Source organism: Loxodonta africana, chromosome 9 (genome assembly GCF_030014295.1).
Source record: "Loxodonta africana isolate mLoxAfr1 chromosome 9, mLoxAfr1.hap2, whole genome shotgun sequence".
In the NCBI taxonomy this organism is placed as follows: Eukaryota; Metazoa; Chordata; class Mammalia; order Proboscidea; family Elephantidae; genus Loxodonta; species Loxodonta africana.
Window position 1 is genome coordinate 16,324,238 of NC_087350.1, and position 22,308 is coordinate 16,346,545.

Below are 22,308 nucleotides of genomic sequence, written 5' to 3' on the forward strand. Positions count from 1 at the left end.
TATGGCAGCTCTTTCATAGTATTTCCCATTTCTTTGGTGGTTATTGACATTTTCTAGGTTTTCATTCTTCAATTTTTTCCAAGTATGCCCTGTATTTATTGTAGGTAGTATTCCCTTCTGATTCTATCAATTGGTCCAATATCTGATTTTTTTAAACTCACTATGAATCTTGCATAATTTTGCTATCTCATTCTCTTACTCAGATTGGTGTGAGGCATCTCTTTTACTAGGATTCTGAAAATGATGGATTACTTTATAAAATTTGATGCCTGAATAAGTTTAAGAAGGCTTTGGGTGCAAGATAAAGCTAGAATTGTAGAATGGTTTATACAAAACATGTTTATTTTTATCACATAGCAAAATTCGAGGTAAGCTGTTTCTTGTGTTAACTCAATAATGTCAAGACCAGAGTCTCCTTGATTCTTTAGGCTTTTCTCTTACAGTTGAAAGAAGCTTGCCCAAGACATCATGTACAAGGCAGAAAGAAATGTAAAATTGATGGCATAAGCTAAAGTCTGTCCTTTTTCTTAGAAAAACAAAGTTTCCCCCTGGATGTATTCACCCATCTTTTCATTATTTCTTAGTCAAAGCCAGGTCACTTGGCTACTACCAGCTTCAAAAGATGCTAATGAAGTGAATAAATGGTGAGAATAACAAGTACTGGAATTGCCCGTTGGCTCAGCAAAAGAAGTGTCTACCACTGTGAAAGTGGCTATCCAGATCCAAGAAAAACAAAAAACAAAAGAAATTATTTTCCGAAAAGATACACAAAAACATACAGAGGAACATGTAAAAATCTTACAAATATGTAAAACTTAAATAAAACCACAAAATTCAGAAACTGTAAAAGAACAGTAAGTCAGGCTTAAAATGTAAAAAATAAAATTATGTTCATGGGAAAATATACAGTCAATAGACAAACAATGGATTTTTTTTTAAAGGAGTTACTACCTTTAATAAATAAATGTGTTACAAATTAACAAGACAAACAACCCCTGAAGATTGTATGCATAAATGGTTTATAAAAGCAACTTATGGAAGAGCAAATGGCTAAGAAACATCTAAAAGAGGCACAAATATACAAAAAAAAATAAAATTAGGTATCACTTAAACCCATAAAACTATTCAAAGTTAAAGAATAACAGCTACATCATACGCTAATGCTGGAAATATGAAAAGCTACAGCCTTATTACAAAGGAATTTGGCAACATCTATTAAAACAAAACACATATACAATTCATCAGTCCAATGACTGGTAGTGTATTCCACAGAAAAACTCCAGCAGGTAAGAGCCATCATCCATCTGTCAGTTTGTCGTACTACTGTAGTTTGCACGTTGCCATGATGCTAGAACTATACCACTGGTATTTCAGTGCTAGCAGGGTCACCCACGGTGGACACGTTTCAGAGGAGCTTCCAGACTAAGACAGACTAGGAAGAAGGATCTGGCAGTCTACTTTGAAAAAATTGGCCAGTGAAAAGCAGAGGAACATCGTCTGATATAGTGCCAGAAGATGAGCCCCTCACTTTGGAAGGCACTGAAAATACAACTGGGGAAGAGCTGCCCTTCCAAAGTAGGGTCAACCTTAATGATGTGGATGGAGTCAAGCTAACAGGAATTTCATTTGCTGATGTGGCAGGACTCAAATGTGAAGAAACAGATGCAAACATCTAATAATAATCAGAACGTGGAATGTATGAAGTATGAATCTGGGAAAATTGGAAATCATCAAAAATGAAATGGACATCTCTTCCCTGGAGGGGAGATGAGAGGATACAGGGGGTTAGAAGCTGCTGAAATGGACACGAAAAGAGAGAGTGGAGGGAGGGAGCGGGCTGTCTCATTAGGGGGAGAGCAATTGGGAGTATGTAGCTAGGTGTATGTAAGTTTTTGTGTGAGAGACTGACTTGATTTGTAAACTTTCACTTAAAGCACATTTAAAATTTAAAAAAAAAATGAAATGGAACGCATAAACACTGATATCCTAGGCATTAGCGAGTTGAAATGGACTGGTATTAGCCATTTTGGATCAGACAATCATATGGTCTACTATACCAGGAATGACAAATTGAGGAGGAATGGTGACGCATTCATCATCAAAAAGAAATTTCAAGATCTATTCTGAAGTACAATGCTGTCAGTGATAGGATAATATCCATACACCTATAAGGAAGACCAGTTAATATGACTATTATTCAAATTTATACATCAACCACTAATGCCAGAAATGAAGAAATTTAAGATTTATACCAACTCCTACAGTCTGAGATTGATCAAACAAGCAATCAAGATGTATTGAAAATTACCGGTGATTGGAATGCAAAAGCTGGAAGACGGACTGGTAGTTGGAAGATATGGCCTTGGAAATAGAATCAATGCTGGAGATCGCATGACAGAATTTTGCAAGACTAATGACTTATTCATTGCAAATACCATTTTTTAACAACATAAATGACCGCTATACACTTCACTGGAAGGAAAACACAGGAATCAAATCGAATAGATCTGTAGAAAGAGACAATGGGAAAGCTCAATATCATTAGTCAGAACAAGTCCAGGAGCTGGCTTTGGAACAGACCATCAATTGCTCATATGCAATATCAAGTTGAAACTGAAGAAAATTAAAACAAGTCCAAGATAGCCAAAATACAACCTTGAGTATATCCCACCTGAATTTGGAAACCATCTCAAAAGCAGACTTGATACACTGAACACGAATGACTGAAGACCAGGTGAGTTGTGGGAAGATATCAAGGACATCATACATGAAGAAAGCAAAAGGTCATTAAAAAGACAGGAAAGAAAGAAGAGACCAAAATGGATGTCAGAACAGACTCTGAAACTTACTCTTGAACATAGAGCAGCTAAAGCCAACTGAAGAAATGATGACGTAAAAAGCTGAATGGAAGGTCTCAAAGGGCAGCTCAAAAAGACAAAGTATTGTAACGATATGTGCAAAGATCTGGAGATAGAAAACCAAAGGGAAGAACACAGTTGGTATTTCTTAAGCTGAAAAAACAGAAGAAAAAATTCAAGCTTCAAATTGCAATTTTGAAGGAATCTCTGGGCAAAATATTGAATGATACACAAAGCATTAAAAGCAGATGTAAGAAATATACAGAGTCACTGTACCAAAAAGAATTGGTCAATGTTCAAACATTTCAGGAGGTAGCATATGATCAAGAACCGATGGTACTGAAGGAAGAAGTCCAAGCTGCACTGAAGGCACTGGTGACAAACAAGTCTCCAGGAATCGACAGAATACCAATTGAGATGTTTCAACAAACAGATGCAGTGCTGGAGGTGCTCACTAGCCTATGCCAAGAAATTTGGAAAACAGCTACCTGGCCAGCCAACTGGAGAGGATCCATATTTGTGCCCATTCCAAAGAAAGGTTAAGCAGTAGAATGTGGAAATTATAGAACAACATCTTTAATATCACAGACAAGTAAAATTTTGCTGAAGATCATTCAAAAGCAGCTGCAGCAATATCGACAGGGAACTGCCAGAAATTCAAGCAGGATACAAAAGAGGACGTGGAACAAGGGATATCATTGCTGATGTCAGATGGATATTGGCAGAGAATACCAGAAAGATGCTTACGTGTGTTTTATTGACTATGTGAAGGCATTCAACTGTGTAGATCATGACGAATTATGGATAACATTGTGAGGAATGGGAATTCTAGAACACTTAATTGTGCTCATGTGGAGCCTGTACATAGACCAAAAGGCAGTCTTTTTAACACAGCAAGGGGATACTGCAAGGTTTAAAATCAAGAAAGCTGTGAGTCAGTGCTGTATCCTTCTGCCATACTTATTCAGCCAGTATGCTGAGTAAATAATCTGAGAAGCTGGTCTATATAAAGAAGAATGCGACATCAGGATTGGTGGAAAACTTATTCACAACCTGTGATATGCAGATGACACAACCTTGCTTGCTGAAAGTGAAGAGGACTTGAAGCACTTACTGATGAGGATCAAAGACTACAGCCTTCAGTATGGATTACATCTCAACAGAAAGAAAACAAAAATCCTCACAGCTGGACCAATAATAAATGGAGAAAAGATTGATGTAGTTAAGGGCTTCTTTTTACTTGGATCCACAATCAATGCCCATAGAAGCAGCAGTTAAGAAATCAAACAATGTATTGCATTGGGCAAATCTGCCACAAAATATCTCTTTAAAGTGTTAAAAATCAAAGACGTTACTTTTAGGACTAAGGTGCGCCTGATCCAAGCCATGGTATTTTTAGTCTCTTTCTAGTTTTTTCATATGCATGCAAAAGCTGGACAATGAATAAGGAAGACCGAAGAAGAATTGATGCCTTTGAATTATGGTGTTGGCAAAGAATATTCAATATGCCATGGACTGCCAGAAGAATGAAAAAATCTGTCTTGGAAGAAATAGAGCCAGAGTGCTTCTTGGAAGCGAGGATGTCGAGACTTTCTCTTACGTACTTTGGACATGTTATCAGGAAGGACCAGTCCCTGGAGAAGGACATCATGCTTGGTAGAGGGCAGCGAAAAAGAGGAAGACCCTCAATGAGATGGACTGACACAGTGGCTGCAACAACGGGCTCAAACATAACAACAATTGTGAGGGTGGCACAGAACCGGGCAGTGTTTCGTTCTGTTGTATACAGGGTTGCTATGAATCGGAACCAACTAGATGGCACCTAACAACATAATAACAACAATGCTACCTCTAGAAGAGAGTTATAAGATCATTTCTCCTAGTGACAAAAATGTGAATAACTAATGGTGAATTGGTTGAACAAATCATGGTCTGTCCATATAACAGAATATTTTCAGCTATTTAAGTTACTGTTAAATGTAAATGTTGCAAAAAACTGCATACAACTCCACTTTTGTCAACAAAAATACATACATGAGCACTCGTGTATGTGTGCACAGATAGCGTGTTTGTATATGATTGTGAGTAAAAAGAAAAATATGAATTAGCACTGATTATCTGATGACAGGCTATCGATATAGCTGCAGTTGCTATGGAAGTGAAGGAAGTACAAAAATCAGGAAGGGAGAAAATATAAAAGTCACTTTTATAAAAAATTTTATGCATGTGTATACACATGTATGTGTGCATGTTTAAATATATTATTTTAATTAAAAGAAAGGCAATTGTTGGACTGGTCTATTTGTCCCCACTGGTTTCAGAAACATGGGTCTAAATTAAAAAAATGAATGCCTTAAGACTTTCAGACGTAAAAACTGAGAATAATGTAATGTTGTGAATCAAATCAGTACACTTTCATTTTTAGGTCAGTAATTCTGTAAAGCTTTGGTAATTTAAAAATTATATTTCTAGGCTCCATACTCTTTAAATAATAACAGCTATCAATAGATTATGGAGCCCCAGTGGCACAGTGATAAGAGCTCCGCTGCTAATCAAAAGGTCAGCAGTTTGAATCCATCAGCCACTCCTTGGAAACCCCATGGGGTAGTTCTACTCTGTCCTATAGGGTTGCTATGAGTTGGAATTGACTTGACCACAACAGGTTTATCAATAAATTAAAAATGCCTACTAATGGCAGAGTAGGTGGTAGATACCAGTACTCCCTTTGAAAATTAGTAAAGGTGCAAAAAATTTTAGGTACATTTACTTTTGCTGAAGCCGTATGAGAGCTACCAAGTAAGAAATTGCAATACATATTGTGTGAAGGCCATCAGGGATTGCTAGTGTTCCTAGCTTAGTCACGTGCTAGAAGCAAAGGCAAACACTCGGTGGAAGAAGATATCATCCAGACCATCTAATTATCTCTACAGATTTTAATGTACAGTGTCTGACAGTTGATTAAAAAGAAATTTAGGTATATGAGAATACAAGACATGACCAAAACCCAGAAGAACTTGCCCCAACGCCAAACAATAAAAACAGGTCAAGAGGGGATCTTAATAATGGAGTTACTGCTACAAGAAAAAGAAAATGAATCAGATGCATTATTTGAAGAAATAACAGCTAGGAATTTCCCCAAATGCACAAAAGACACCAAGCCACACTTTTAAAAAGTACTGCAAAATCCAAGCAGATAAATATATAGAAAATCATATCTAGGCATATCATTGTACGATTGCTGAAAACAAAAGACAAAGAGATAAATTTTAAAGGAGTCACAGAAAAATAAAAATGCACATTGCCTTCAATGGTACAGCAATTAGATTGACAACTCTCTTTTCAACAAAGCAACAGGAAGAAGACTGTAATGAATACCTTCAAAATGCTAATAGGAAAGAACTGCCAACTTAGTATCCTATATTCATTAAAAATAGTCTTCAAATAGCATTTTCCAAAACTGAATTTGTTACCAGCAAAGTCAGACTAAAATAAATATAAAAGGGTACTCTTCATTCAGAAGAAGAATGATTCTAAAGGGAAACTTAACCGTTTTGTGAATGAATTATTTTATTTTGGTGTGTAATTTTTTGGTGGTACGAGTCAGAATCGAGTCAACAGTGACGGTTTTTTGTTGTTGTTGTAATGTTTTTTCACTAATGGAATGCATGCCAAATCACTGAGTAATGGTGTTATGGATTGAACTGTGTCTCCCCAAAATGTGTGTCAAATTGGCTAGGCCATGATTCCCAGTATTGTGTGACTGTCCAACCATCATCTGGTGTGATTTGTTGTAAATCCTACCTCTATGATGTTAATGAGGTACAATTAGCGGCAGTTATGTTAATAAGGCAGGACTTAATCTACAAGATTAGGTTGTGTCTTAAGACAATCTCTTTTGAGACATAAAAGAAAGACTCGAGCAGAGAGACATGGGAACCTCATACCACCAAGAAACAAGAGCCAAGAGAAAAGCACATCCTTTGGACCAGAGGTCCTTGTGCTGAGAAGCTCCTTGACCAAAGAAGACTGATGACAAGGACCTTCCCCCAGAGCCGACAGAGAGAAAGCCTTCCCTTGAGCTAGCATCCTGAATTCAGACTTCTAGCCTCCTAGACTGTGAGAGAACAAATTTCTCTTTGTTAAAGCCATTCGCTTGTGGTATTTCTGTTATATTAGCACTAAAAAAATAACCTAAACAGTATTTGGTACCAAGAGAATGGGGTGCTGCTCTAACAGATACCTAAAATGTGGAAGCAGTTTTGAAACTGTGAATGGGTAGAGGCTGGAAGTGTTTTAAAGTGCCTAACAGTAAAAGCCTAGAGTGCCTTGAAGAGGCTGTTGGTGGAATTATGGACACCAAAGACAATTCTGGTGAGGACTGAGAAGGAAGTGAGGAAAGCTGTTACACTGGAGATGGCACAGACAGCAAGAAGGAGCAGCAGAGAAATGGCAGCAGCAAAGAAATGGTAGCAGCAGAACGAGGAGACCAGCGTGAGACAGCACTGGAGGTAACCCATGAAGTGAGAGAGCTGAGTGCCTTTGCACAGAAAGCTTCCTTCCTTGCAGAGTAGGGTGCTCTGAACACTTATCAGTGGAGCTAGGCTTGCTGACCCATGGAGCCAGGGAGCTGAGTGCCTTCTGGCTGAAGTTTACTGGTGGAGTGGGATGTCTCTGCCCCAGCAGGTAGACACGGGCAGTGAGGCTCAAAGGGCTGAGAGGCCAAGGAACCAGGAGACAGAAGTTGAAGAGACAAGAAACACAGGAAGCCAAGCTACCTTGGTCTCAAAGGGTGAGTCGCCACTCAGAAGCACTAGGAGGGAGCAGAGCTGCTGTTCCAGTGGGCCTGGAAGGCAGAGCTGAAGCCCAGGGCCAAGGCCAAGGGGCCTCCATTCAGAATCTGGAGAGTGTGGTCAATACCTAGAGTTTGAAGGACAAGGCCATTGTCTAAATGGTCTCAGAGAACAGAGGGTTATTTTCAAAGCCTTGAGGGCTAATGTGATGTGTTCTGCTGACTTTCTTGGTGCCTGTTGTCCCCTCTTTCACTCCAATATCTCCCATTTGTAAAGGAAATATCTAGCTTGTGCCTGTTCTATCATTGTACTTGGGAAGCAAATACCTCATATTCTAGATTTCACAGATGAAGAGAAATTTTTGAATTTTGGATTTGGAGTTGGTTTAAGGCTTTTGCTAAGATATGACGGGTGAATGTGTTTTATGTGTGGCAAGGACATGAATTTGGGGGGGGCAAAGAGTGGAATGTTATGGGTTGAATTGTGTTCCCCCAAAATGTGTGTCAACTTAGCTAGGCCATGATTCCCAGTATTGTGTGACTGTTCACCATTTTGTCATCTGATGTGATTTTCCTATGTGTTGTAAATCCTACCTCTATGGTGTTAATGAGGTACAATTAGCGGCAGTTATGTTACTAAGGCAGGACTCAATCTACAAGATTAGGTTGTGTCTTAAGTCAATCTCTTCTGAGATATAAAAGAGAGAAGTGAGCAGAGAGACATGGGGACCTCACATCACCAAGAAACAAGAGCGAGGAGAATAGTGCATCCTTTGGACCCAGGATCCCTGTGCTGAGAAACTCCTCAAGTGGGGAAGACTGATGAGAAGGACCTTTCCCCAGAGCTGACACAGAGAAAAAGCCTTCCTCTGGAGCTGGCACCTTGAATTTGGACTTCTAGCCTCCTAGACTGTGACAGAATAAATTTCTCTTTGTTAAAGCCATTCACTTGTGTTAGTGCTGTTACAGCAGTACTAGATAACTAAGATAGCTAGTAATCTTTTGTTATATAATATTGTTTTTTATTAATATTTTGTGGTGCACATATATACCAGTAAACTCTGGAGGTAAGATAGGTGGAATGAGGCAGGGAAAAAATTTTTTTTTCTTAACAATTTTTTTTATGTTGTTGAGTGGAACATCATTACATATAACTGCCAAACCACTGTGAATCATGTCCCACCAACGTGAGTATGCAACCTGAACCATCACAACAGGATAATACAAATACCATACCTCTAAACCAATATAAGAATACACAAGTGGAGACATTGCATAATTCTAGCTTCCTATAAAACTAAAGCCCCAAAAGGAAGTGCTGTCATGGGAATATTACCAGTGCAAAAAATTACCTCTTACTGTAAAAGAAGTACAGCTCAGAAACCAGAAGATAGGTCCTTGACGACTGCATGAAACACACATGCAGTACATCAAGGATGCTACAACATGTGCTTACACTGTATTTCTCCTAAAAATAAGTTTTTCACATGAATATTATGAATCCTGAAAACTGCACCTTCCCAATAACAAAGCAAACCATAAATATCCTTACAAGGCTTATCTTGCTGTTCAGAATTCCAAACAGCCAAAAAATGTAATTGGTACTTATTCATAACTGTGTACATGAAACATGTCAAGGGTTATGTTTACACCTGAAAATAACTTGTGCACTTGAATATCACCCAATGCCGAAAACCAAGCCCTCCCAGTAACACAAAGGAAACAGTAAATGTACTTACGAGCCTTATCTCACTGAACAGAGGGGAAAAAGAGACAAAAGTCATTCACAGTCACTCCTCCCACCTACAGCACTTCCTGCAATAACCTCTCAGCACAACATGGCACCAGTGAATATCCTTCTGGTTTACACAGTTACAGAAGTCCCTGCCCCAACATCAGCATGTATTAAAAATGTTACAAAAGTATATCTGTAAACCCCAGAGGCAGAAAATATGAATGGTACTTTTATATACCAGTACATATGAAAGAGTTAAAGGACAGGAAGGAATAAAAAGCAATGAAAAGGGTAAGTATGTGGGTTAGTATAAATATTGACTCTAAAACCATAATGATCAGCTGTTTCAACTATATAGAGAATTGATATGAAAGACATCAATACCATATAAGTCAGGAAGAGAATAAACGGAGTTAATGTTGTAAGTCCTTGTCCAGGAAGTGGTGCAAGTACTAATTTGTAAGTGAAGTACGCATACTGTAATCTCTAGGATAACCACTAAAAAAGTAAGTAGAATAATGTATAACTAGCAATGTTATGATAAATGGGATAATAAAACACAATAAAAAAAAAGACAGGGAGAAAACAAAACAAAAAAGAACAAACTCTACAAATAAAACCAAATATATCAATAATTACATAAAATTTTTTTTTTTTTTTTAGTGTAAATGTACTAAATTCTGCAATTACAATAGAAAGGTTGTCATGCTACATAAAAACCAAAGCTCAACCATATTCTGCTTTAAAAATGCACAACTTAAATGTAAGATAGGTGATATTCTAAATTTGAGTATATGTAAAAACAAAGACTCAAAATATAAAAGCAAAAATTGGTAGAGCTAGACAGAGAAAAATTAATAATTATTCTGGAAGATTATAACACACTTCTTTCAGTATCTGATAGAATAAAAGTTGATAGGAAAGTCAGTAAGAGCATAAAAATCAAAACCAAACCCATTGCTGTCAAGTTGATTCCGACTCACAGCAACCCTATAGGACTGAGTAGAGCTACCCTATAGGGTTTCCAAGGTGCGGCTGGTGGATTCAATCTGCTGACCTTTTGGTTCGCAGCCAAGCTCTTAACCACTACGTAACCAAGGCTTCCATAAGAACAGAGAGGATTGGAGAAACAATTTTAAAGATTAACTTGTAGAGATTGGGAAGGGAAAGGAGGCGTACTCTTCCAAAAGTTCAACTATATTTTATCCTCTAAGAAAAGAAACAATTAAGAAACACAATACAATTGTGTTTCACAGTAATTTAGTATGCAATGTGTATGTAGAGTCGCTGTAGGGTCGCTAAGAGTCAGAATCGACTCGACGACAGTGGGTTTGGTTTGGTTGATATATGTAGAACATATATTAACAAGATTGAGAGGAAAATAATTACAGGTTTTGAAATCCATTTTCTTAATTAGTCTCTTTCAAAAAGGAATCCTAGGCAAGTGCAGGTTTCTGTGGATCAGGTTAAGGATCCAAAGTACTGTTATCTAGACCGGGGCTTCCTGAGGCCCAATTCCACGGTCTTAGGGCCAGTTCTATGGTGATAAGTAGTCTCTAGGGGTGTTATTTACATCATTGAGGAATTTTTGGTCACAGGCTGGGAGCTCTTTTCTTGTATACCTGTTGAGTGTGGGGCACCTACTGCCACAGCTGGGAATTAGTAAATGAGGGAACATATTGGTTACCTAAAGAAGGTAATATTCAAGTAAGCCTGCGGTTCTAATCTGCCAATCTCAAAGTCAAACTTTAAGTTTAAATTTTTGTTTTCCAAGTTTCCACACGTAAATAATAAATAATGGTGACTTTCCAAAGGAGGAGAGGATAAAAGCAGTTCTTTAGTAGAGTTCTGTCTTTAGTGCCAATTTTAAATTTTCACAAAAATTTCCAGCTTGTTTCATTAGAGACCTAAACTGCCTATACTTTGCCTTGACTTCAGTGTTCTTAGAGTGTTTAGACAATGAAAAATTTTCTCACCACTCTACTCATTATGAAAGTTTTCGGTCAATGTTGAATAGTTTTGCTACCCAGAGCACGAAAAACTCAAAAACTCTGAATTTATAAAGCTCCTTATTCAAAAAGTGGAAAAAGAAACAGTGCAAGTCATCTACCTGCATATTTACTTCTATTATCCACAGGGGCTTGACAATGCCAGTATCTTTCAAATAACTAAGTATGGCCATTATACAATACTTAAACACTTTCTCCAAAGTGTCTCCCCGTATGTGGAACTGAGCATCAGCTAAGGAATCCACATATCCATACTTCTAACTAGAGGAGAGTTGACCTCGATTACCTTCTGTTTCTCAGTCAAGTTGTAGTCTCTCACATCTTTGTATCTCCACACCATGATCGTGGCACTGGACACTCTACTTCCTCAGAATTAGATTTCTGAGGAATACTGAGTTGTCGCTTCCAGTTTAAAGCTTTCCCAAAGTCACTGCATTTATAGGGCTTCTGTTTAGCATGAATTTTCTGGTGTTTAATAAGATTTGATCTGATGGTGAAGGCCTTTCCACATTCAGCACATATATACGGTTTCTCTCCTGTGTGAATTCGATGATGCTCATGGAGCTGTGATTTCTTAATGAAGGACTTCCCACAGTCACTGCATTCATAGGGTTTCTCACCAGTATGAATTCTCCTGTGTCTATTTAAGTGTGACTTCTGGATGAAGGACTTCCCACATTCAGTACAAATATAGGGTTTCTCTCCTGTATGAATTCTCTGATGCATAATTAGTGTTGATTTTCTTGCAAAGGCTTTCCCACATTCACTGCACTCATAATGTCTTTCTCCAGTATGAGACTGTTGATGTATATGGAGGCCTGACTTCCGAGTGAAGGCTTTTCCACAGTCACTGCATTTATAGGGTTTCTCTCCAGTGTGAATTTTCTGGTGTGTAAAGAGATTTGATCTGTCAGTGAAAGCCTTTCCACATTGAGCACATATATAGGGTTTCTCACCAGTGTGAATTTGTTGATGCACATGGAGTTGTGATTTCTTAGTAAAGGATTTCCCACAACCACTGCATTTGTAAGGTTTCTCTCCAGTATGAATTCTCTCATGTGTAATAAAATGTGACTTGTGGAAGAAGGCCTTCCCACATTCTGTACAAGCATAGGGTTTTTCTCCTCTATGAATTTTCTGATGCATACTTAGTGTTGATTTCTGGATGAATGCTTTTCCACATTCACTGCACTCATAGTGTCTCTCTCCAGTGTGACATTTCTGATGTATCCTGAGCCGAGACTTCCAGGTGAATGATTTTCCACAGTCACTGCATTTATACGGTTTCTCTCCAGTATGAATTTTTTGGTGTTTAATGAGATTTGACCTGTCAGTAAAGGCCTTCCCACATTCAGCACATATATAGGGTCTCTCCCCAGTATGAATTTTCTGGTGTATAATGAGATTTGTTTTGTGGGTGAAGATCTTCCCACACTCTGAACATATAAAGGGATTCTCTCCTGTGTGAATTCGCTGATGCACATGGAGTTGTGATTTCTTAGTAAAGGATTTCCCACAGTCACTGCATTCATAAGGTTTCTCTCCAGTATGAATTCTCTCATGTGTAATAAAATGCGACTTTCGGATAAAGGCCTTCCCACATTCAGGACATACATAGGGTTTTTCTCCTGTATGAATTTTCTGATGCATACTTAGCGTTGATTTCCTTGTAAAGGCTTTTCTACATTCAGTACATTCAAAGTGTTTCTCTCCTGTATAAATTTTTTTATGTTTATTGAGGTCTGAATTCTGAGAGTTTTTTCCACACTCACTGTATTTATAGGGTTTTTCTCCAGTACTAAAACTCCGAAATCTGAACAGATCTGACTTTTGGATAAAGGCTTTCCCAGATTGATTACATTTATAGTGATTCTCCTCAGCATGAGTTTTCTGATGGTTTGACTTAAGGGAAAATTCCTTCCCATATTCAGTGCATGTGTAGGGTTTCTCTCCTGTATAAACCATCTGAGCTATACCAATTTGGGGCTTCTGAGCGAATATTATCTCACATTTGCTGCATTCATGGTGTTTTTCTTCAGTATAAATACTTTGATGTGCAAAAGCATGTGACTTCTGAGTGAAAACCTTTATGTAGTCTGAAAATAAATAGAGGTTCTCCTCAGCATGAATTTTCTGATGTTGAATGAGAGCTTGCTTATGACTCAGGACTTTCTTGCATTGATTACATTCATAAGCGTTCATTTCTGTGTGAGAATTTACATGAGTAAAATCATTACCATATCCAATAATCTTATCAAGATTTTCTGTTGCGCTGTTTCCATTATAATTATGTAAGTTTGCAACATGCTTCAAATTCTTTCCAAATGAGTAACAGTTATGGATCCTTTTTCTTGAAGGAACAAGGTCTGTGTTTATAGGAACTATTTTTTCTATGTCCTTATAGTCACACCCTCTCTCATTAGCCAGTGTTTTCTTGTTGATGAAGGCAACGTGACTTGAAAGTTTGTTTTGGTTTTCCTCATATCTCTCTGCCCATTCATCACCTTGCCACAATGCTTCTAAAATGGAATACAGTGAGTCATCTCTTCTGAATAGATTAACTCCCATAGAATGGAACAAAGCTTCTTCAGAAATTCCCTGTTGTGATGTTTCAAATCCAATATCCCCAACTAAAAAAGAAAGAAAAAATAAAATTGACACAAAGAACAGCTAACAGAAGGAATAAGGCAGTTGATTCAGGGTGAACACAGAGAAATGGGAGAGGCTATACATAAATATAATAAATACATACAAATAAAATTGGGTATTTACATATGATATATATGCTACGCAAACCCTGGTGGAATAGTTGTTAAGTGCTACAGCTGCTAACCAAGAGGTCAGCAGTTCGAATCCGCCAGGCACTCCTTGGAAACTCTATGGGACAGTTCTACTCTGTCCTATAGGGTCGCTATGAGTCAGAATCGACTCAACGGCAGTGGGTTTGGTTTTTTGGGGGGTATTTTCTTTTTATATACTATATAATAATATATACAAAAAAAACTTGCATTATATTTACTGTAAGATAAATCCTTGACAACTTCAATATTTTCTCTGTTTACGTGTTATTCATAAAGTTTTCACTGACCAATTTTTTTAGAAGTAAATTGCCAGGTCCATCTTCCTAGCCTGTCTGAGTCTGGAAGCTCCCCTGAAACCTGTCCACCATGTGTGACCCTGCCGGTATTTGAAATACCGGTGGCATAGCTTCTAACATCACAGCAACATGCAAGCCACCAGTCAACAAGTTGAAGTTGCCAAGGAATTCATTTTATATGGATCCACAATCAAAGTATGTGGAATCAGCAGTCAAGAAATCAAACGATGTACTCCATTGGGCAAATCTGCTACAAAAGACCTCTTTAAAGTGTTAAAAAGCAAAGATGTCACTTTGAGGACTAAGGTGTGCCTGCCCCAAGTCATAGTGTTTTCAATTGCCTCATATGCATGGGAAAGATGGACAATGAATAAGGAAGGTCAAAGAATTGATGCCTTTGAATTATGGTGTTGTCAAAGAATATTGACTACACCACGGACTGCCAGAAGAAGGAACAAATCAAATCTGTCTTGGAAGAAGTACAGCTGTAATGCTCCTTAGTGAGGATGGCAAGACTTCATCTCATGTACTTTGGACATGTTATCAGGAGGGATCAGTCCCTGGAGATGGACATCATGCTTGGTAAAGCAGAGGGTAAGCAAAAATGAGGAAGACCGTCAAAGAGATGGATTGACACTGTGGCTGCAACAATGGGCTCCAACAAAGCAATGATTGTGGGGATACAGCAGGACCTGGCAGTGTTTTGTTCTGTTGTACACAGGGTTCCTATGAGTCAGAACCAACTTGATGGCACCTAACAACAACATATGATAAGTAATAGCATTTAGATGTGCCAGGAATTGTTTTAAGTTCTACATTAACTCAATGAACATTATCACACTTTTCTGTTGGTATTACGGTTCTCCCTATTTTACAGATGAGAAAACTGAGCCACAAAAGATTTAAGCCATTTGCCTGTCTTAGTCATCTAGTGCTGCTATGACAGAAATACCAAAAGTGGATGGCTTTAACAAACAGAAGTTTATTCTCTCACAGTCTGGTAGTCTAGAAGTCCAAATTCAGGGCATCGGCTCCAGGGGAAGGGTTTCTCTGTTGGCTGTGGAGGAAGGTCCCTGTCATCAATCTTCTCCTGGACTAGGAGCTTCTTCGCACAGGAACCCTGGGTCCAAAGGACGTCGTCTGCTCCCGGCATTGCTTTCTTGGTGGGATGAGGTCCCCCTGTCTCTCTGTTTGTGTCTCTCTTTTATATCTCAAAAGACATTGGCTCAAGACACAATACAATCTTCTAGATTGAGTCCTGTTTCATTAACATAACTGCCGCCTAGCCCACTTTATTAACTTCATAGAGGTAGGATGTACAACACATAGGAAAATCACATTAGATGACAAAATGGTGGACAATCACACAATACTGGGAATCATAGCTTAGCCAAATTGATACACATATTTTTGGGGGACACAATTCAATCCATGACATTGCCCAAATCAAATGTTTAATAGTTGGGAAAGAAGAGGTTCAAACACAAGCAAATCAATTCCCTTACGTAGTAGAACTACAGTGAAAAGAATAAAGTGACAAACGCTGTGGCTTAAAAGAGATGTTTCTGAGTCTAGATGCTTATTATTATCTTTCATCTTTAAAGGCTCACTAACCTCCCTGCTTTTCCCCATTAACCACTGTGCCCCAAAACTATTGTAGCCTCAACCTTCCTAACTTAGCCAAACAGTAAATGAATGCCTATGATTCCGTTCTTCACCTCTGGTTTTGGGTGCAGAAATACATACATCTAATAGGAAGCCTATAACAAGAGAAAGGGCCACCCATCTGAGGCAAAGACTGAAGCTGTTATACTGGGTTGAACAGTGTCCCCGCTTGAGTAAAAGAATTTAACTTTACCCAAAGAATTTGGTCTTTGTTCATGGCTCCTAAGACATAACCTCTGAAGCCTTTAAATTTCCCCAGTAATTGAAGTGCCTCTGATGAGTGTGCCAGACCACACCTAACCTAACAGGTTATGCTAATGAAGTGACTCTTGGGTGGGGGCTGGCCAGACCAGAAAGACCCACCTCACGATATCAGCTGACCTCAGTGGAGGGGGGAATAAATCAATCATGGCTACATAATGAGGTCCCAATAAGGGCTCTGGACATGGAAGCTCCATGGGTTTCCAACTGGTGAAAGACATCGATGCATGTGTGTCATGGGTTAAGTTATGTCCCCCCAAAAATGTGTGTATCAATTTGGTTAAGTCAGTATTTCCAGCGTTCTGTGGTTGTTCTCCATTTTGTGATTGTACTTTTATGTTTAAAAGGATTAGCCTGGGATTGTAACATCACCCTTACCGAGGTCATATCCCTGATCCAAAGTAAAGGGAGTTTCCCTGGGGTGTGGCCAGCACTACCTTTTATCTTTCATGAGATATAAAGGAAAGGGAAGCAAGCAGAGAGTTGGGGACCTCATACCACCAAGAAAGCAGGACCAGGAGCAGAGTGCGTCCATTGGACATGGGGTCCCTGCACCTGAGAAGCTCCTCAACCAGGGGAAGACTAAGGACAAAGACCTTCCTCCAGAGCCAACAGAGAGAGAAAGCCTTCCCCTGGAGCCGATACCCTGAATTTGGACTTGTAACCTATTAGACTGTGAGAAAGTAAATTTCTCTTTGTTAAAGCCATCCACTTGTGGTATTTCTGTTATGGCAGCATTAGATGACTAACACAACATGGGAGGGTAGCTTACCTTTTTTGGGACATGGAATCTCCACTTTGGCAACTGTGCCAAACCTCACCCTATGCATCTCTTCATTTGTATTTTTTTGCTATAATAAAACTGCAACCATAAGTATAGCACTTTCCATGATTTCTGTGAGTCATTCTAGCAAATTACTGAACCCAAGGGAGTAGTGGGAACCAAAAAAACAAACCAAAAACCAAACCTGTTGCCATCAAATCAATTCCAACTCATAGTGACCCTATAGGACAGAGAGAACTGCCCCATAGAGTTTCCGAGGAGCAGCTGGTGGATTTGAACTGCCAACCTTTTGGTTAGCAGCCAGAGCTCTTAACCATTGTGCTACCAGGGCACCAGTGGGAGCCAGCAGGTCAGATAGAAGTGGGAGTGCTGTAGGGACTCCTATCCCAGAATCTGGCATCTGAAATTTTGGGCAGACATAGCAGTCTGGAGAATTGTTCCCTTTAATTTGGGAGCTCTGACCTAGCTCAGGGTAGTAAGGGTCAGAGGAAGAAGTGCTGCCTGAACAGAAGGGGAACAGAATTGAATTAAACTGATCTTTACACATTTGGTGTTAGAGATGTTAAATATGACTTATCCTAACCAAAAAAAAAAACCTATTGCCACTGAGTCAATTCCAATTCATAGCAACCCTGTAGGACAGAGTAGAACTGCCCCATAGGTTTTCCAAGGAGAAGCTGGTGGATTTGAACTGCCAACCTTTTGGTTAGCAGCCAAGTTCCTAACCACTATGCTACGAGGGCTCCTGGCTTATCCTAGCACCCCCTAAAATTCATGGGCTTCCTGGAACGTCAGAATGTGACGTTATTTGGAAATAGGGTCTTCGAGATATAATTAATTAAGGTGTGGTCATACCTACTACATACTGGAGGAGGGTGGGCTCCAATCCAATATGACGAGTATCTTTATAAGAAGAGAAGAAGAGACACACAGACACACAGAGGAGAATGCCATGTGATGACAGAGCAGATATTGGAGTGACGTGTCTATAAGCTAAGGAACACCAATGATTGCTGGCAACAACAGAAGCTAAGAGAAGGCATGGAACGGATTCTCCTCTCAGGGTCTCCAGTAGGAACCAACACTGCTAACACCTTGATTTTGGATTTAGAGCCTACAGAACTGTAAGAGAATAAATATCTGTTATTTTAAGCCACCTGGTTTGTGGTAATTTGTTATGTTAGCCCTAGGAAACGAATATAGCTGTCCATCAAATTCTGTCCCCTTCCTTCAAAGCATGAAGTTTGTAACCATGTGTGGTGTAATGGATTGCTTTTTGTGTGGCCTTTCCAGCCATGGTCTTGTAACTCCCAACCCACTGACTGGGCAGGACTGTGATACAGTGATTGTGGCCCACTAAAGGGATTGGGATGATTTCCATTGGAAATCGTCAAAAATGAAATGGAACGCATAAACATTGATATCCTAGGCATTAGTGAGCTGAAATGGACTGGTATTGGCCATTTTGAATCGGACAATCATATACTATGCTAGGAATGACAACTCGAAGAGGAATGGTGTTGCATTCATCGTCAAAAAGAACGTTTCAAGATCTATCCTGAAGTACAACGCTCTCAGTGATAGGATAATATCCATACGCCTACAAGGAAGACCAGTTAATATGACTATTATTCAAATTTACACACCAACCACTAGGGCCAAAGATAAAGAAATAGAAGATTTTTATCAGCTGCTACAGTCTGAAATTGATTGAACATGCAATCAAGATGCATTGATAATTACTGGCGATTGGAATGCGTAAGTTGGAAACAAAGAAGAAGGATCAGTAGTTGGAAAATATGGCCTTGGTGATATAAACAACACCAGAGATCAAATGATAGAATTTTGCAAGTCCAATGACTTCATCATTGCAAATACCTTCTTTCACCAACATAAACGGCGACTATACACATGGACCTCGCCAGATGGAACACACAGAAATCAAATTGACTACATCTGTGGAAAGAGACGATGGAAAAGCTCAATATCATCAGTCAGAACAAGGCCAGGGGCCGATTGTGGAACAGACCATCAATTGCTCATATGCAAGTTCAAGCTAAAACTGACAAAAATCAGAGCAAGTCCACAAGAGCCAAAATATGGCCTTGAGTATATCCCGCCTGAATTTAGAGACCATCTGAAGAACAGATTTGACACATTGAACACTAGTAACCGAAGACCAGACGAGTTGTGGAATGACATCAAGGACATCATCCATGAAGAAAGCAAGAGGTCACTGAAAAGACAGGAAAGAAAGAAAAGACCAAGATGGACGTCACTGGAGACTATGAAACTTGCTCTTGAGCATCGAGCAGCTAAAGCAAAAGGAAGAATTGATGAAGTAAAAGAACTGAACAGAAGATTTCAAAGGGCCTCTCGAGAAGACAAAATAAAGTATTATAATGACACGTGCAAAGAGCTGGAGATGGAAAACCAAAAGGGAAGAACACACTCTGCGTTTCTCAAGCTGAAAGAACTGAAGAAAAAATTCAAGCCTCGAGTTGCAATAGTGAAGGATTCCATGGGGAAAATATTAAATGATGCAGGAAGCATCAAATGAAGATGGAAGGAATACACAGAGTCATTATACCAAAAAGAATTAGTCAATATTCAACCATTTCAAGAGGTGGCACATGATCAGGAACCGATGGTACTGAAGGAAGAAGTCCAAGCTGCTCTGAAGGCACTGGTGAAAAACAAGGCTCCAGGAATTGATGGAATATCAATTGAGATGTTTCAACAAACAGATGCAACGCTGGAGGTGCTCACTCGTCTATGCCAAGAAATATGGAAGACAGCTACCTGGCCAACTGACTGGAAGAGATCCATATTTATGCCTATTCCCAAGAAAGGTGATCCAACCGAATGTGGAAATCATAGAACAATATCATTAATATCACACGTAAGCAAAATTTTGCTGAAGATCATTCAAAACCAGCTGCAGCAGTATATTGACAGGGAACTGCCAGAAATTCAGGCTGGTTTCAGAAAAGGACGTGGAACCAGGGATATCATTGCTGATGTCAGATGGATCACCTGGCTGAAAGCAGAGAATACCAGAAGGATGTTTACTTGTGTTTTATTGACTATGCAAAGGCACTCAACTGTGTGGATCATAACAAACTATGGATAACACTGCAAAGAATGGGAATTCTGGAACATTTAATTGTGCGCATGAGGAACCTTCACATAGATCAAGAGGCAGTTGTTCGGACAGAACAAGGGGATACTGATTGGTTTAAAGTCAGGAAAGGTGTGCATCAGGGCTGTATTCTTTCCCCACACCTATTTAATGTGTATGCTGAATAAATAATCTGAGAAGCTGGACTATATGAAGAAGAAAGGGGCATCAGGGTTGGAGGAAGACTCATTAACAACCTGCGTTATGCAGATGACACAACCTTGTTTGCTGAAAGTGAAGAGGACTTGGAGCACTTACTAATGAAGATCAAAGACCACAGCCTTCAGTGTGGATTACACCTCAACATAAAGAAAACAAAAATCCTCACAACTGGACCATTGAGCAACATCATGATAAACGGAGAAACGATTGAAGTTGTCAAGGATTTCATTTTACTTGGATCCACAATCAACAGCCATGGAAGCAGCAGTCAGGAAATCAAAAGACGCATCGCATTGGGCAAATCTGCTGCAAAGGACCTCTTCAAAGTATTGAAGAGCAAAGATGTCACCCTGAAGACTAAGGTGTGCCTGACCCAAGCCATTGTATTTTCAATTGCATCATATGCATGTGAAAGCTGGACAATGAATAAGGAATACTGAAGAAGAGTTGACGCCTTTGAATTGTGGTGTTGGCGAAGAATATTGAATATACCGTGGACTGCCAAAAGAACGAACAAATCTGTCTTGGAAGAAGTGTGGCCAGAATGCTCCTAAGAGGCAAGGATGGCGAGTCTGCATCTTACATACTTTGGACATGTTGTCAGGAGGGATCAGTTCCTGGAGAAGGACATCATGCTTGGCAGAGTACAGGGTCAGTGGAAAAGAGGAAGACCCTCAACGAGGTGGATTGACACAGTGGCTGCAACAACGAGCTCAAGCATAACAACGATTGTAAGGATGGCGCAGGACTGGGCAGTGTTTCGTTCTGTTGTGCAGGGGGTCGCTATGAGTCGGACCCGACTCGAGGGCACCTAACAACAAAGGGATTGGGGAAACCCTGGTGGCGTAGTGGCTAAGTGCTACGGCTGCCAACCAAAGGGTCGGCAGCTCAAATCCGCCAGGTGCTCCTTGGAAACTCTATGGGGCAGTTCTACTCTGTCCTATAGGGTTGCTAAGAGTCGGAATCGACTCGACAGCACTGGGTTTGGTTTTTAAAGGGACTGGTCAGTTTTACCATCCCACTGGGCTTGAAACGAGCCACCTCAGAGGCAGGAAAGAGAAGAGCCCACCACCAAGGAAGGAGAGACCAGCAGGAGAGACCCACTGGACGTGGCACAGTGGACTTCCCGGTTGACTGAGTGAGAAAGCTGAGTCCCTGTGAGCAGAGACAGAGGGCCAGGGAGAAGCCTATGCCTGACTCAAGAATTTGGGACGTGCTAGCTTCCACAACCGCGTGAGCCACTTCCTTTATATGGTTTGTGAGTTCTGTGAGACACTGCAGTGAATTAGGGAACCCAAAGATGGGAGGGAGAGCACTGAGGGGAGAGGGAGAAGTCAGTGTTGGAGAAAATGGAGTGGTATAGCAGTCTGGAAAAGCTAGACATTTAGGCCATCTTTAACCTCCGCCTCATAGGAACCAGCGTTGTGCTTATCCTTATAAAAGAAATTACTCATTTACCATGCATACGGTTGTCTCACAACACTATGTTTTCCAGCCTCATTTGCCATTAGGTATTGAAGTTATCACCAATGAAATGGGAACAAAAATTATATTCGTGACTATCCTGCCAATGTCTTAAGGAAGTGGGTGTGTCTCATCTAAGCCTCTTCTCTTCCCACTGGCTATACTCCAGACTTAGCACCCAGTTCTGTGTAGCTGGCAGTGCCCTTGGGCCATATCTAAGCTTCCATCTGAAAACTAGGAATGGTTTTTACATTTTTAAGTGGTTGAAGAAAACATTCATGACATGTGAAATTTAAATTTTAG

At 39.7% G+C, this 22,308-nt stretch overlaps 1 protein-coding gene across 2 annotated transcripts in view; it reads right to left on the reverse strand.

The window, feature by feature from the left end:
- Positions 1–254: 254 nt before the first annotated feature.
- ZNF484 (zinc finger protein 484) overlaps positions 255–22,308 on the reverse strand; it is a 103,743-nt gene continuing 81,689 nt past the window's right edge. For both annotated transcript variants that reach the window (XM_023540231.2, XM_010600654.3), the window contains one exon: positions 255–14,021. In XM_023540231.2, coding sequence (XP_023395999.1) covers positions 11,707–14,021 — 2,315 coding nt within the window. In that variant the 3' untranslated portion in view covers positions 255–11,706. The remainder of the gene's footprint in view (positions 14,022–22,308) is intronic.